Source organism: Carcharhinus amblyrhynchos, chromosome 15, assembly GCF_965287045.1.
Source record: "Carcharhinus amblyrhynchos chromosome 15, sCarAmb.v2.hapA, whole genome shotgun sequence".
Classification (NCBI taxonomy): Eukaryota; Metazoa; Chordata; class Chondrichthyes; order Carcharhiniformes; family Carcharhinidae; genus Carcharhinus; species Carcharhinus amblyrhynchos.
In genome coordinates, this window is record NC_137338.1 from 13,042,878 (window position 1) to 13,057,285 (window position 14,408).

At 42.6% G+C, this 14,408-nt stretch overlaps 1 protein-coding gene across 1 annotated transcript in view; it reads left to right on the plus strand.

Annotated features, from left to right (window-relative positions):
• The window catches only part of LOC145353075 (cell adhesion molecule DSCAM), a 556,699-nt gene that overhangs the window by 516,272 nt on the left and 26,019 nt on the right, over nt 1-14,408 (plus strand). Inside the window, exons 29-30 of the mRNA XM_080203419.1 lie at nt 4,353-4,468; nt 8,538-8,687. Of these exons, the coding sequence (XP_080059545.1) occupies nt 4,353-4,468; nt 8,538-8,687 (266 nt within the window). The remainder of the gene's footprint in view (nt 1-4,352; nt 4,469-8,537; nt 8,688-14,408) is intronic.

Sequence of the window (14,408 nt, forward strand, 5' to 3'; positions counted from 1 at the left end):
ACACAAGAAAGGTTCAAAAAAGTAAGTACCCAACAGCAATTAAATGCTGAAGAAATGAAACCCCGCACAGTGCCAAGTTCAACGTTAAGAAAACGATCTTGAGTAATATCATTAAAAGAATCTCTGAGGTTTAATTAAATATACACAAATCTTCAATGGCTCCTGGTGTCACTTCAAACCAGCTCTGTGGTGAGTTTTGTGTGCACCATACTTTGTGCCTGATGCTACTTGCTGCGTTTTGATGGTAGAAAGGCCAGTGAGAAGCTATTATTGAGAATCTAATAACCTTGTCGTGTATTCAGGACAGTAATCTTTAGGTTTCTGTGTTTATTCACACATTTTCTTGCCCGGGCCCAAGGCTCCTGTGGAGGTTGTGCACAGATAACAGCTAATGCTTAAGCTCCATTGTTTCTTTGACAGCTAGCTTAGTGAATGTTAAAATATCTTGGAAGCTATTGCCTTGTTCAGTTTCAAAGATTATTATGTCCTGTGTCCAGGTATGTTTTGGATACATTGTTAAAGATGAGGTAATGTTGTACTGTTTGTAGATAATGTAAACTAAACCATTCCTTTAATATGAAGGGACAGTCATGAATTAGAATCCTCCATCTTCTACATATAGCAAACCGCTTCCAAATGAAAGACTGTTATTGATGTAAGTCATCCATTTGAATGGTTTGCATTGCACTGCCAAGCTTCACTTGGTTTTCTTTGTCTACTCTGTTTCATGCTTTATCCTATTGCAGTGGAATGGTGTACCTGTGTTCTCTGAGACGTAGTGTCAGGTTTTGACAAAGTAGACCACACTCCACAGGTCTTAGAAAATGGCAAGCAGGACCTTGATACTGAAGTCTGTCCCCCATTTCCAACAGATCAGCTCTTTGTTGCTGGGAGTTGGGAGCAGGGCATGACTCACTCACACAGCAAACACAAACTCAACACATTTGCCCTCACTGCTGAATTCAAACTTGGCTGTTCCAACAGCCTCAACCCACAATGTGGGAGTCACAAATTCATGGAGTAAGCATTCTTGGAGGGCAGTGGATCAGGTCCGTATAGTTCTCAAGTTTTCCATTTTTTAAAATTCCCTGTGTTTTAAAAGTTTTAAATAAACAGGGTTCAGGTGACACTGTGAGATGTAAAACAAAAAAAAACCTTCTGCTGAATTGCTTTGTCTGACAGACCAATTGGCATCAATTAGGAAAAAAAAAGTAGCATCATGCAGTTTCAATAGAGCTCTTTGTTGACATTATTGTGGCTGTTATTATGTCATTATGAATGTTCAGCTAATTTTCAAAAGCTACAATTATCTCAGCAGGGGGTTCTGAATTCAGTGTTTGATTGCCATTTTAAAGTGGCTACTAAAGATTATCTTTCATTGATGTAGGGTCTGAATAGAAGTTTGTTTTGATAAGAGATCATGTGAAAGCTTTAAACGAGTTTTATGAAAAGGAGATTTCTTGTTATCAAGTTTGTAGGTATGATACTTGTATAGGATTGTTATAAGTTTTTTTCATCTCCTCATGGCTCCTGAAATCTGGTAAAAAGTCTGACAACACCAGGTTTTAGTCCAACCTATTTATTTGATAATATACTCGCAAGCTTTCGGGTTAGCCCCTTCGTCAGGTGAATGGAGAGTTCTGGCCTCAGACAGAGCATATAAAGCACAGACAGTTTAGAGATTACTGATTAGAATGCGAATCCTTACACCTAACCTGCTGTTCAAGACCTGAAGTGGCTGATAATGTGAGTGGAAGGAGCACTGATCACAGTTTAAAGTGCTCCTTCCACTCACATTATCAGCCACTTCAGGTCTTGAACAGCAGGTTAGGTGTAAGGATTCGCATTCTAATCAGTAATCTCTAAACTGTCTGTGCTTTATATGCTCTGTCTGAGGCCAGAACTCTCCATTCACCTGACGAAGGGGCTAACCCGAAAGCTTGCGAGTATATTATCAAATAAATAGGTTGGACTAAAACCTGGTGTTGTCAGACTTTTTACTGTGTTTACACCAGTCCAACGCCGGCATACCCACATCCTGAAATCTGTCCATGAAAGATGCTGGACAATTGATTGTGGAGATGACATGGGGGACACATGGGACCATGGGGGGAGGGGGAGAACTGAGTTGGCATGGAGATGGCACAGGGAGGTATATGGAGCCATCAAGGGTAAGGTACATGGAGGTAGTTTGGAGGTGTGATGGGCCATAACAGGTGAATGGGGAGTGAGGGACGGGTATTTTTGAAGGGCCCAATATCTTCTGAAACAACTCAGACCAAGTCTCAGAGAACAAAGGCGGGCCTTCTAAGTTCACCTCAGAACCTGCGCGGTCTGATGGCCTCCTACACTCTGTTTTTAAGGTCAGCATGCTTGATTTGATCCTACCCCCAAACGATCAGGGCAAAAGTTGCATGGAGGAGGTAAGGTGGTTCTGACAAGCTGGGACGTTCACCTACTTGAGGGACCCACCGTAGTAGTGAGCTTGAGTTCAAATCCACTTCATAGCTAGCGTGCTGTGTATAATTCCTAGTTTCCTTATCTGAGGATGGATATACATTCCTTAAAGACCATAAGCCATAAGAGCTCATGTGGCCATTCGACCCATCAAGTATGCTCTGACATTCATTGAGATCATGACTGTTATGATATGATGATCCTCAACTCCGCTTTCCTGCTTATTGCCTTGATTTCCTTACTGCTAAAAATTTGTCAGCCTTGAACATATTTAACAACCCAGACTCTGCAGCCTTCTGCGGTGAAGAATTCCACAGATTAGTTACCATCTGAGGGAAAAAGATTCCTCCCGTCTCTGTTTTAAATCGGTGACATTTTACTCTGAGATTAGGCTAGATTATTTTTTTTAAAATGCATCATAATAGGGAGTCCTAGTGGTATTATTGCTAGACTATTAATTCAGAAACTCAGCTACTGTTCTGGGGATCCGGGTTCGAATCCCATCAGGGCAGTTGGCGGAATTTGAATTCAATAAAAAAAAATCTGGAATTAAGACTCTACTGATGACCATGAAACCATTGTTGATTGTTGGAAAAACCCAACTGATTCACTTATATCCTTTTGGGAAGGAAATCTTTACCTGGTCTGGCCTACATGCGACTCCAGAGCTACAGCAATGTGGCTAATGCTCAGCTGCCCTCCAAGGGCAACTAGCAATAAATGCTGACCATCAGCTAAGCCCATTTCCCATGGATTAATGAAAAAAAATGTTCTTGGGTGCTGAACTCTCCCACAAGGGGAAACAACCCCTCAGAATTTACCCTGTCAAGCATCCTGAAAATCCTATATGCCTCAACAAGGTTGCACCTCCAACTAAAGGGCACAGGAGGTTCACTATGGTGATTCCTGGAATGAGAGAGCTGTCCTATAAAGAGGGATGAGTAGAATGGGCAATATGGTCTAGAGAGTAGAATAATGTGAAATGATCTCATTGAAAATGTGACATTCTTAAATTTGATTTGATTTATTATTGTCACATGTATTCGTATACAGTGAAAAGTATTGTTTCTTGCGCGCTATACAGACAAAGCATACCGTTCATAGAGAAGGAAATGAGAGAGTACAGAATGTAGTGTTACAGTCAGAGCTAGGATATAGAGAAAGATCAAATTAGTGTGAGGAAGGTCCATTCAAAAGCCTGATGGCAGCAGGGGAGAAGCTGTTCTTGAGTCAATTGGTGCGTGACCTCAGACTTTTGTATCTTTTTCCAACAGAAGAAGATGGAGAGAGAATGTCCGGGGAGCATGGGGTCCTTGATTATGCTGGAAAGGATTTGAAAGGGTTTGTCCCAAATGGAGAGTCAAGAACTAGGAGTCATTGTGTCAGGATAAGAGAAGTGTTCGGGGTTGGTGTAGACATTCAGCTGTGATCTTGAATGGCAGAGCAGGTTTGAGTGGCAATGTGTGGTCCACTTCATTTCTTCTATCCTTGTGTTTTTACTGAGTGAAGACCGAAACGTTGCCACCATTCACGCTGGCGGGATTTTCCCATCCTGCTGCAGATCAGGCTGGCTGCCAAATGCTCTGATCTCGCTGCAGCGGGGGCATGGTATGAATGGCCGGTAAGATTGCGCCCAATGTCTTTTCTTACTCTCTGACCTGTAAATGAGTTCAGGAGATAACACCCAGCCTCCATTGGACACAATTCCATACCACAAACCCACCTATTGTTTCACACCATTCAACACAAAGGTAGCTTGGATGTCAGAGGGCTGTTTAGCTTCAAAGAAAGTTTGTATAATCAAGCAATAATAAAATTATTACCGGCAGACACCAGAACTCTTCTGAAGGCACAGATATTAAATAACATGTGTTCTTTTTTCTGTCTCATTCAAGTAAAAACACGAGGACATCGGACACCCTGAATAAACAGCAGCAGACACTGAGAATGCACATCGATATCCCTCGCGCTCAGCTTCTAATAGAAGAGAGGGACACAATGGAAACAATCGGTATGCAATTCACCTTCCCAACACTCTACACTCATATATTATGCACTGGCGTAGATCCATCTTTCATCTGTTTTTTCAAAGAACAAAGAACAATCCAGCGCTAACAGGCCCTTCAGCCCACCAAGTTGGCGACAGTTTCTAATCCTTATTTATGATGTGGAGATGTCGGTGTTGGACTGGGGTGGGCACAGTGAGAATTCTCACAACGCCAGGTTAAAGTCCAACAGGTTTATTTGCTATCACAAGCTTTCGGAGCACTGTCCCTTCATCAGGTGATGAAGCAGAGCTGTCCGCAAGCTTGTGATTCCAAATGAACCTTTTGGTTTATTTATTGCCAATTCATTCCTTTTTTGACCACTAACCAGGAGATAGTAAGACCTTCCTCAACAGTTTGAGAAACAACAGCACACTCCCTCCTTAATTTTGTAAGATTTGGTGTAAATGCAGAGATTTGCCAGAATTATGCCAGGGATGAGGGACTGGTTATTGTGGAGAGACCAGAGGAGCAGAAGTTGTTCCTCTTAGTGCTGATGTAGAGATGCCAGCATTGGACCGGGGTAAACACAGTAAGAAGTCTCACAACGCCAGGTTAAAGTCCAACCAGTTTATTTGATAGTAAACACACAAGCTTGCTATGAGATTATGAGGAGGTGCCACAGTAATAAAGACCCTCGGTAGAGGACTTAAGGAGAGATTGTTTTCAGTGGCGGGTGGGTCATTAACCCAAAGCCATGGATTAAAGAGAACTGGAAAAGAAACAAAGAGAAGACGAGAATTTTTATTGTGTAACAATTTGTGAGCACCTGGAATTCACTTTCTGGAAGGATGGTGGGAGGAAATTTGTCAGGTCATTCACACCACAAAAGGAGGCCATTAAACTGTTGTTTGTAATATATATAAATGCTTTGGAGGAAAATGTAACTGGTTTGATTAGTAAGTTTGCAGATGACACAAAGGTTGGTGGATTTATGGATAACGATGAGGACCATCAGAGGATGCAACAGGATATAGATCAGTTGGAGACTTGGGTGGAGAGATGGCAGATGGAGTTTAATCGGGACAAATATGAGGTCATGCATTTTGGAAGGTCTAATGCAGATAAATATACAGTAAGCGGCAGAATGCTAAGAGTATTGATAGGCAGGGGGATTTGGGTGTACAGTTACACAGGTCATTGAAAGTGACAACATGGGTGGAGAAGGCCATCGAGAAGGTATACGGCATGCTTGCCTTCATTGACCAGGCACTGAGTTTAAAAATTGACATGTCATGTTGCAGCTTTATAGAACCTTAGTTAGGCCGTACTTGGAATATAATGTTCAATTCTGGTTGCTACGCTAGCAGAAGGATGTGGAGGCTTTGGAGAGGGTACAGAGAAGATTTCCCAGGGTGTTGCCTGGTACGGAGGGCAATTAGCTATGAGGAGAGATTGGAGAAATGTGGTTTGTTCTCACTGGAATGACGGAGACTGAGGGGCGACCTGATAGAAGTCCACAAGATTATAAGAGGCATGGACAAAGTGGATAGTGAGAAGCTTTCTCCCAGTGTGTGGCATCAGTTTAAGGTGCGAGGGGAAAGGTTTAAAGAAGATTTACAAAGACAAATTTTTTACACAAGAGGGTGGTGGGCGCCTAGAACTCATTGTTAGGAGAGGTAATGGAAGCAGATACAACAGTGAGTTTTTAGGGTCATCTGGACAAATTTGTGAATAGGATGGGAATTATGGGGTATGGTCCCTGGAAGAGTGGGGGGTTTTAATTCAGTCAGGTAGCAAGATCAGTGCAGGCTTGGTGGGCCGAAGGGCCTGTTCCTGTGCTGTAATTTTCTCTGTTCTTTATTCTTTGTTCTGAAGCCATCAAGTCTTGGCCAGGTTCAGTTGTAACTTTCAAAAGGGAATTGGATACTTACTTGAAAAGGAAATATTTGTAGACTTATGGAGAAGAGAGATGGAAAGCTCTTCTAAAAACCTAGCACCAGTACAGTGGGCTGAACGGCCACCTCCTATGCTGTATGATTCTATGATCTGTGCTTATGCATTTGAGTGTGTAGATTTATATGGTTTCATGGACTACTTCCCAGTAGTTTGTTCAAATGTTCAGTCCTCATCAATGGTATTAGGGCAGCAGCATGGCACTGAGGTTAGCACTGCTGCCTCACAGCACCAGGGAACAAGTTCAATTCACAGCTTGGGCCACTGTCTGGGTGGAGTTTGTACATTCTCCCCATATCTCCATGGGTTTCCTCCGGGTGCTCCAGTTTCCTTCCACAGTCCAAAGATGCTAAATTGTAATTGAGCCGTATTATATTCTCCCTCAGTGTAGCCAAACAGGCGCCAGACTGTGGAGACTCAGAGATTTTCACAGTAACTTCATTGCAGTGTGACTGTAAGCCTGCTTGTGACACTAATAAATAAACTTAAACAATAAGCATCACCATGATAACATTTCATGGAGCATATTAAAACCATCTGTCTTCCCTCAATCCATACAAATGCATATATCCCCTCTGGCACCACCACTTAGTGCTCATAATGTATCAAAATTCTGATATTTCCTTGTCAACTGTTTCTATTATAAAATTCCTATGTCAACTTATATAATGGGAAGTGCTGATGTAATTGTGTCACTCTGTAATTACACTCAGCTACCAGTGGTGGCACTGTAGCATCACATACAGCTTCTCTGCTGATAGTGTGGAGAAGATCTCTCCGACTCGTTGTTTCAAAAGTCGCCATATGTTTTGGTATTTACCTGTAAATGATGATGTCAAATATATTTACATAATAACAGTGACCGAATATATGACTTTGAAATGACCACAGAATTGCATCAGTACACTGTGTTACAATTTCCTTTTACACGACTTTGCCTGCAGACCATAATTAACCACAAGTGTCCATGCGTAATGTCAGAGGACAGTATTTACTTATATACATGTATGTATGTAAAAGTACATATATAGAAATATTTCACTGTTTCTTGTCAGCAGCATGAAGAATGCTAAAACTATATTGAAATTTTGGGATAAGCACATGTTTTCAGGGGCAGTAATGATTAGAAAGAGAGTGGAATTATGGGCAGGATTTTCCCACCAAGCTTGCCCCGAGACAGGAAAATCCTACCCGAGGTCAGTGCGAGATCTTGTCCCGCTGCTACAATTCCCGTGGCGGGCGGGACGGGAGAATTCTACCCATCGTCTGCACCTTCCCAATCTGACAGCAAAGATTTATATGAATTACAGAACAGAAGGGTAGCAGTCAGCATATTGTGTCAGAGTTTGTACTTCCTCGGCCTTCAATCTGGAACTACGTACTGCAGTTTGCTTTTTCTCTTAGCCTCAGCTCTGAGTCAGAAGGTTGGGGTTTGAACCCCATTCCAAAGATGGAAGCACATAATCCAGGGTGACCCCGGAACTCTATTGTGGTCAGGTGAAGGATTAAACCAGGACTGCCAAGTGGACATAACAATTACAAATAAAAGCAAGAAAATTTTCTGTGGTTACCTAGCCAACAATCATCCTAACATCGTCAAAACAGATTACCCAGTTATTTAATCCATGGCTGTTTGTGAGAACTTGGGTTGCTGATTTGTCGCTCTTAATTCCCATGTTTCACTGGGAACTAAACTTTAAAAAGTATTTCACTGGCCTCAGTGGAATTCCTACAGTACAAAAAGAGACTACTCGGCCCATCGAGCCTACACCGACGACAATCCCTCCCAGGCCCTATCCCCGTAACTCCATGTATTTACCCTGCTAATCCCTTAACACTAAGGGGTAATTTACCATGGCCAATCCACCTAACCCAGCACAACATCGAGGGCCAAAGGGCCTGTACTGCGCTGTAATGTTCTAAGTTCATCTTTGGACTGGCTGAGGTTGCAGAAGGTGCATTTAAAATTGTGTCTTCTGGATGGAGCATTTCAGGAACTGAACTTACCAGAAACTCCCTGTGGAAGCAGTAATATATTTAAATATAAAAGTGTAGGCCATCTTTCATTTTAATTCTTATCACTTGGATAAAACACTATTGAAAGTCCGGTTTATATGCTTGTATACTGCTGCGTTACAGACGACCGATCCACTGTGCTGTTGACGGATTCCGACTTTGGAGAAGCTGTGAAACAGAAGTCGCTGACGGCCACACACACTGTCCATTACCATTCGGTCTCACAGGCCACTGGACCTCTGGTGGATGTTTCAGATGCCCGGCCAGGAACCAGTGAGTAGTTTTGTTTTAGCCGGAATGTAATTGAGGGCAATCCTAAATGAGAAAAGGTAGGCATGGTTATTACGATAGTGAATGGATTTGTTCCCTTCAATAGGCAAGCCTCTCTTTAAATTTGCTTGGCTTGATTGGAGGTGGGATCAATGCTTTCTTTATGGACTAGGCTGGTGTCCTGGGGGGCTTTTTAAGGATCTTCCAGTTAAGGCACTGACATTCTGTTGATGTTCCTTGGAAAACACCTTATGCAATAAAAAGGCCTTTTTCTAATGTTCAAGGTGAACTATTAAGTTCTCCCAAATAAAGCAGAACATGTTGGAGTCAAGATAATTGGCACTAATAAAAGAGGAAAGAGGACCACATCTTGTTGCAGCAAATTGTTGACATTTCCCATATCTTGGCAGAACTCTCCAGTTTGCTGAGTGCATGGCATTGACCCAATGTTACTGGGAAAACACCTTATGCCATAGAAGGGTCTTTTTCTAATCTAATCTGCTCTGGTGAAAGGTCATCCAGACTCAAAACATTGGCTCTATTCTCTCTCCACGGATGCCGTCAGACCTGCTGACAATTTCCAGCATTTTTTGTTTTTTTGGCCCTTTTCTAAGGTTCATGTTGAACTAATAAGTTCTCCTTATGCAATAAAAAGGCCTTTTTCTAATGTTCAAGGTGAACTATTAAGTTCTCCCAAATAAAGCATAACCTGTGTTGGAGGCAGAATAATTGGCTCCAATAAAATGCCCTGATTGCAAACAAAGAAGAGGAACACTTTGTTGCAGCAAATTGATGACAATTTCCCTTGCTCTCTGTATGGCTTTTCTGAATGACAGCTTTGAGCTCGGCTCGAAAGGGCCAACAGCCTCAGATTCACCCAATGGAAGATTCTAAGGGCCGGATTATCATGGAGTTTTAAAGCCTCTATGGATCTTTAAAAGTGGCAGGCAGGACCCAGATAGGGAGGTAACACCCCATTTCACACAGACCCCATTGTGTGTACCTTAACCTGGAGTGCTGGAGTAATCTATTGATGGAGTGGACATTAATGCTGCTGAAGAGCATGTAGTCTGTGTATCTGTGATGATCTAAGGCTTTTTAAATCATCTAGTCTTTAAACCTTTGAAAGAACACTGAGTGCCGATGCCAGTGATTGTTAAAATTAAACATCTGTTAGACTGCTTAACCATGATGTGGAGATGCCGGTGTTGGACTGGGGTAAGCACAGTAAGAAGTCTCACAACACTAGGTTAAAGTCCAACAGGTTTATTTGGTAGCACAAGCCACTAGCTTTCGGAGCACTGCTCCTTCATCAGGTGACTCATCTGATGAAGGAGCAGCACTCCGAAAGCTTGTGGCTTGAACTACCAAATAAATCTGTTGGATTTTAACCTGGTGTTGTGAGACTACTTAATGTGGCTGCTTAATTGGTGTAGCATCTTTTCAAACAGTTTCAATGGAGTTATTTGTTGACATTTCCCCAAATGCTATTTATTAGGAATACTTGGCTGAATTTCAAAATCTACAATTATATCAGCAGGAGGGTCTGGGTTCACAGTTTGATTGATTGTTGAAGAGATTGCTAAGGAATTAGAGATATGAACACAATTTTGTTTTTACAACAGTTTAACCACTTCAGGAGATTTAAAAGCTTTAATATTTCATGAGTGGCAGTTTCTTTTCACTGTTGAGTTTGTTTGGTGGCAGCTTTAATAGATTTTAAAAAGCTTCCATTCTCATTTTGACATGATCCCTGAGGTCTATCCCCTGTGGATACTGGGCAAGTTGGCATTGAATTGGAATGTGGATATGAGGGACCATGGGAGTTGGGAGTGTGGCATGAGTTGGCATTAAGTTTGGATGGAGATTATGAAGGACCCATGGTGGAGTTGTGGATGGGATCGGAGGCGAGGGACGGTGAGGTGTGCAGGCTAGCTGCAGGCCCAAAATAATCTAAAACAACTGGGACCAAGTCTCAAAGAACCTAAGAGGGCCTTTCAACCATCTCGAGCCAACCCCAGCACTTGTTGTCCTCCGAGCATCTGCTCCCACGGTCAGAGGCCTTACTGCATCCCACATACTCACCTCCAGAATAAAGATTTTGCAACTCAGAGTATTTCTTTCTGAAGTGGGTTCAGTGAGCCAGGAACTTTTCTGATTCAAACTACTCAAGTTAATCAGAGGTCAGGCTGGCGCTCTGGGGGACATGAGTTCAAATCCCACCATGGCAGCTGGTGGAATTTAAATGCAATCAATAAATCTGGAAGTAAAAATGACTGAAACTGTCATCAATTATGACAAAAAAAATCCATCTCTAATGCCTTTTAGATAGGGAATTCTGCTGTCCTTACCTGGTATGGTCTATATGTGAATCCAGACCCACAGTGTGGTTGACTCTTAACTGACCTCTGAAAGCAAGGTGGCACAGTGGTTAGCACTGCTACCTCACAGCACCAGGGACCCAGGTTCGATTCCCGGCTTGTCTGTGCGGAGTCTGCACATTCTCCCCGTGACTGCGTGGGTTTCCTCTGGGTGCTCTGGTTTCCTCCCACAGTCTGAAAGACGTGCTGGTTAGGTGCATCGGCCGTGTACCCAAACAGGCGCTGGAGTGTGGTGACTGTGGGATTTTCACAGTAACTTCATTGCAGTATAATGCAAGCCTGCTTGCGACACTAATAAGTAAATAAAATAAATAAATAGCCTAGTAAGCCAAAGACAATTAGGGATATGCAACAAATGCTGGCCTTGCCAGGGACACCCACACCACATGAAAGAATTTAAAAGATGATTATATGACTGAGAAAACATGCCTATGACATTTCCTAAGACTTTGAATGCTTTGTCAATCAGTCACCAAATGGTAAAACAGTTTAGAATAAGAGTCCCTCCCGCCTGCAATGAATGGAATTCTTCCACAGGGAACAATGGTTTAGGGATTGACATGATGGCAGCATTATTTTGGAACCTTGAAGCAAAGTCATCACAATTTCTACTCACGTTTACAACTCGCTTGATGAAAGCTGTGATCCTTACACTTCACCACGCTGGAGGTTCATCTGAGATCAATAGCAGAACATTGCAGTTCTTAATTCATTCTCACTGCCCCAGGGGGCAAGGGAAAGAGAGAGAGAGAAAGAGCACTGCATCAATTTTCAGTGAATAATTGACACCATGTACCACTGCTGTGAGATTGTTAGAGAATAATGGAGAAAGAGAATTTATTTTTTTGTTGCTCTTTAAATACCATCCAGGCTTTCTTCCCTTTCTCCAAGCAGTGCTTACCTCCATCTGAGGTAGGACTCCACAAACGATGGTCGGATATGCACCTGGCACCATTTAGTGGGCATTTGCCACGTGCGTGCCCCAGCGGGCACTTAAGTTATTGTGGGTGGCACAGCTGTTAGTACTGCTGCCTCACAGTGCCAGAGACGCGGGTTCAATGGCTGGCTTGGGTCACTGCCTGTGTGGAGTCTCCCCATGTCTACATGGGTTTCCTCCGGGTGCTCCGATTTGCACCCACAGAGAAAGATATGCTGGTTAGGTGTATTGGCCATGCTATATTCTCCCTCAATGTACTGAATAGGTGCCAGAGTGTGGCAACTAAGGAATTTTCATAGTAACTTCATTGCAGCGTTAATGTAAGCCTACTTGTGACACTAATAAATTAACTTTAACATTGCGAGCACCAGCAAAAGCAATTTCCTGCCCTTACCCCATATAGACAGGGCCAGGCACTACAGCCTCTCAAACAGATTTCTCTGATCAGTTAGATACCGTCTAGATCTGTATCACAACCGCATTGATCTGCCTTTTCTCCACATCCCTTAAATTGATTCATTTCCAGTTCACAATCTACAACAGACCCCACCTCCCCCAAGCCCAGGCCTCAACATTTTACTTTACAAGGAGAAAGTTCCAGATTTCCACTCACCTTTGTGTGAAAAGTGCTTCCCCATCGTCACCCCTGAATGGCTAATTTTAAGGTTGCGCCCTCTCGCTCTGGACACCCCCTGCAGCAGAAATACCTGATTTCTTTCTATTCTTGAAAATTCTTTGATCAGATTAAATACCTCAATTATATAGAAACATAGAAACTAGATGCCGGAGGAGGCCATTCGGCCCTTTGAGCCTGCTCTGCCATTTATTTTGATCATGGCTGATTATCGAATTCAATATCGTCATTTCCCCCTTCCCTTTACTCACCATTATTCAAAGGAATATTGGCCTGGCCATGCAACTTGCCCTAATTACTTAAAGCTTTTAGCCCGTAATGATGTTGTCTATATCCCATTATCATCCAGCTGGAATTCATTCACCAGCCTCTCAAGCCACTGTAGCCAATCCACTTTGTTGGATTCTCATGAGTCCTTTTTTCTTTTCCCCTCTTTATGTATTGACACACACTGTACATCATCTAAAACTGCGTTTTTCTTATTATGCCTCCTTTCCTTTCCTACTAAAATCTCTTCTACGATTTAGCTATTTCTCGTTGTTCACTCAAACACATCACTAGCCATTCTATTCCTTTTCCTATAGTGTGTGTGTGGGGAGTGTGCTGTGGTGTGGGCACAGTTAAGTGGTGTGGTTCTCTTTGTGTGGGAATGCTTGCATGGTCTGTGTTGTGTGTATGTGCATTTGTGTATACTTGTGTAGGTGGGTGTGTGGTCTGTATGTGGGTGGGTGGATGTTTGGATCTGTGTATGTGTGTGATCTATGGTGGGTGCATTGGTCTGTGAGGGTGTATGGTGTGTGGATCTGGTATGGATCTGTGCGTGTGTGTGTGGTCTGCAGGTGTGTGTAGATCTATGTGTGCTTAATTTCATGTGTGCGTGTGTGTGTACTGTGTATGTGTACACATCTATGTGCATTGTGTGTATGTGTCTCTTTTTGTATGTATGCCAGTGTGTGTGTTTGTGCGTGTGTCTGTTTCTGCATGTGTATGCATGTGCCTGTGTTCCTGTGTGTGTGTGTGTGTGTGTGTGTGTGTGTGCGTGTGTGTGTCTGCTTGCATGTGTGTGTATCTGTGTTTGTATGTTTGTTTATATATATCTATATGTATGTGTGTTTGTGTGTGTATCTGTTTTTGTGTGTGCATGCATGTGCGTGTCTGTGTTTGTATGTTTGTTTATATGTTTCTGTGTGTATCTGTTCATGTGCATGTGTTTGTATGTTTGTGTGTACCTGTGTGTGTGTATGTGTGTGTGCGTGTAACTGCACGCACATTTTCAAAACATTGTTTATCTGCAATATCTTCCAGTCCTGGTGAAGGACCTTCAGTTGTAAAATGGATCTCCGTTCACTCATGTTTTTCTTTGAATAAAAGCATAAGGACATAAAAAATAGCAGCAGGATAAGGCCATTGGGCCCTTCAAGCCTGCTGTTCCATTTAATAAGATCACAGCTGAAACCCTACTTCACCTTCCCACACAATCCATGTATCCATTAACTCCCCGAGTATCCAGAAAGCTATCAACCATTTCCCCTAACCTTCATTTTTACAATGTGACCTCCAATTCTGCACTCACAGGTAAAATCGACATTATCCCCCCACCCACTGTACTCTGCAGACCTGAGTTGTGTCTTCAGCATCCCTCCAAACAAAAATTCCTCATTGCTACAAGACTCGTTTACCCAAAGCCCTGTCCCAGAACCATCCTTGTCATTATCAAAGGAATTTTAATAAGTCCAACATTACGGAGTTCTTTGATATAACCAGCTTACTTC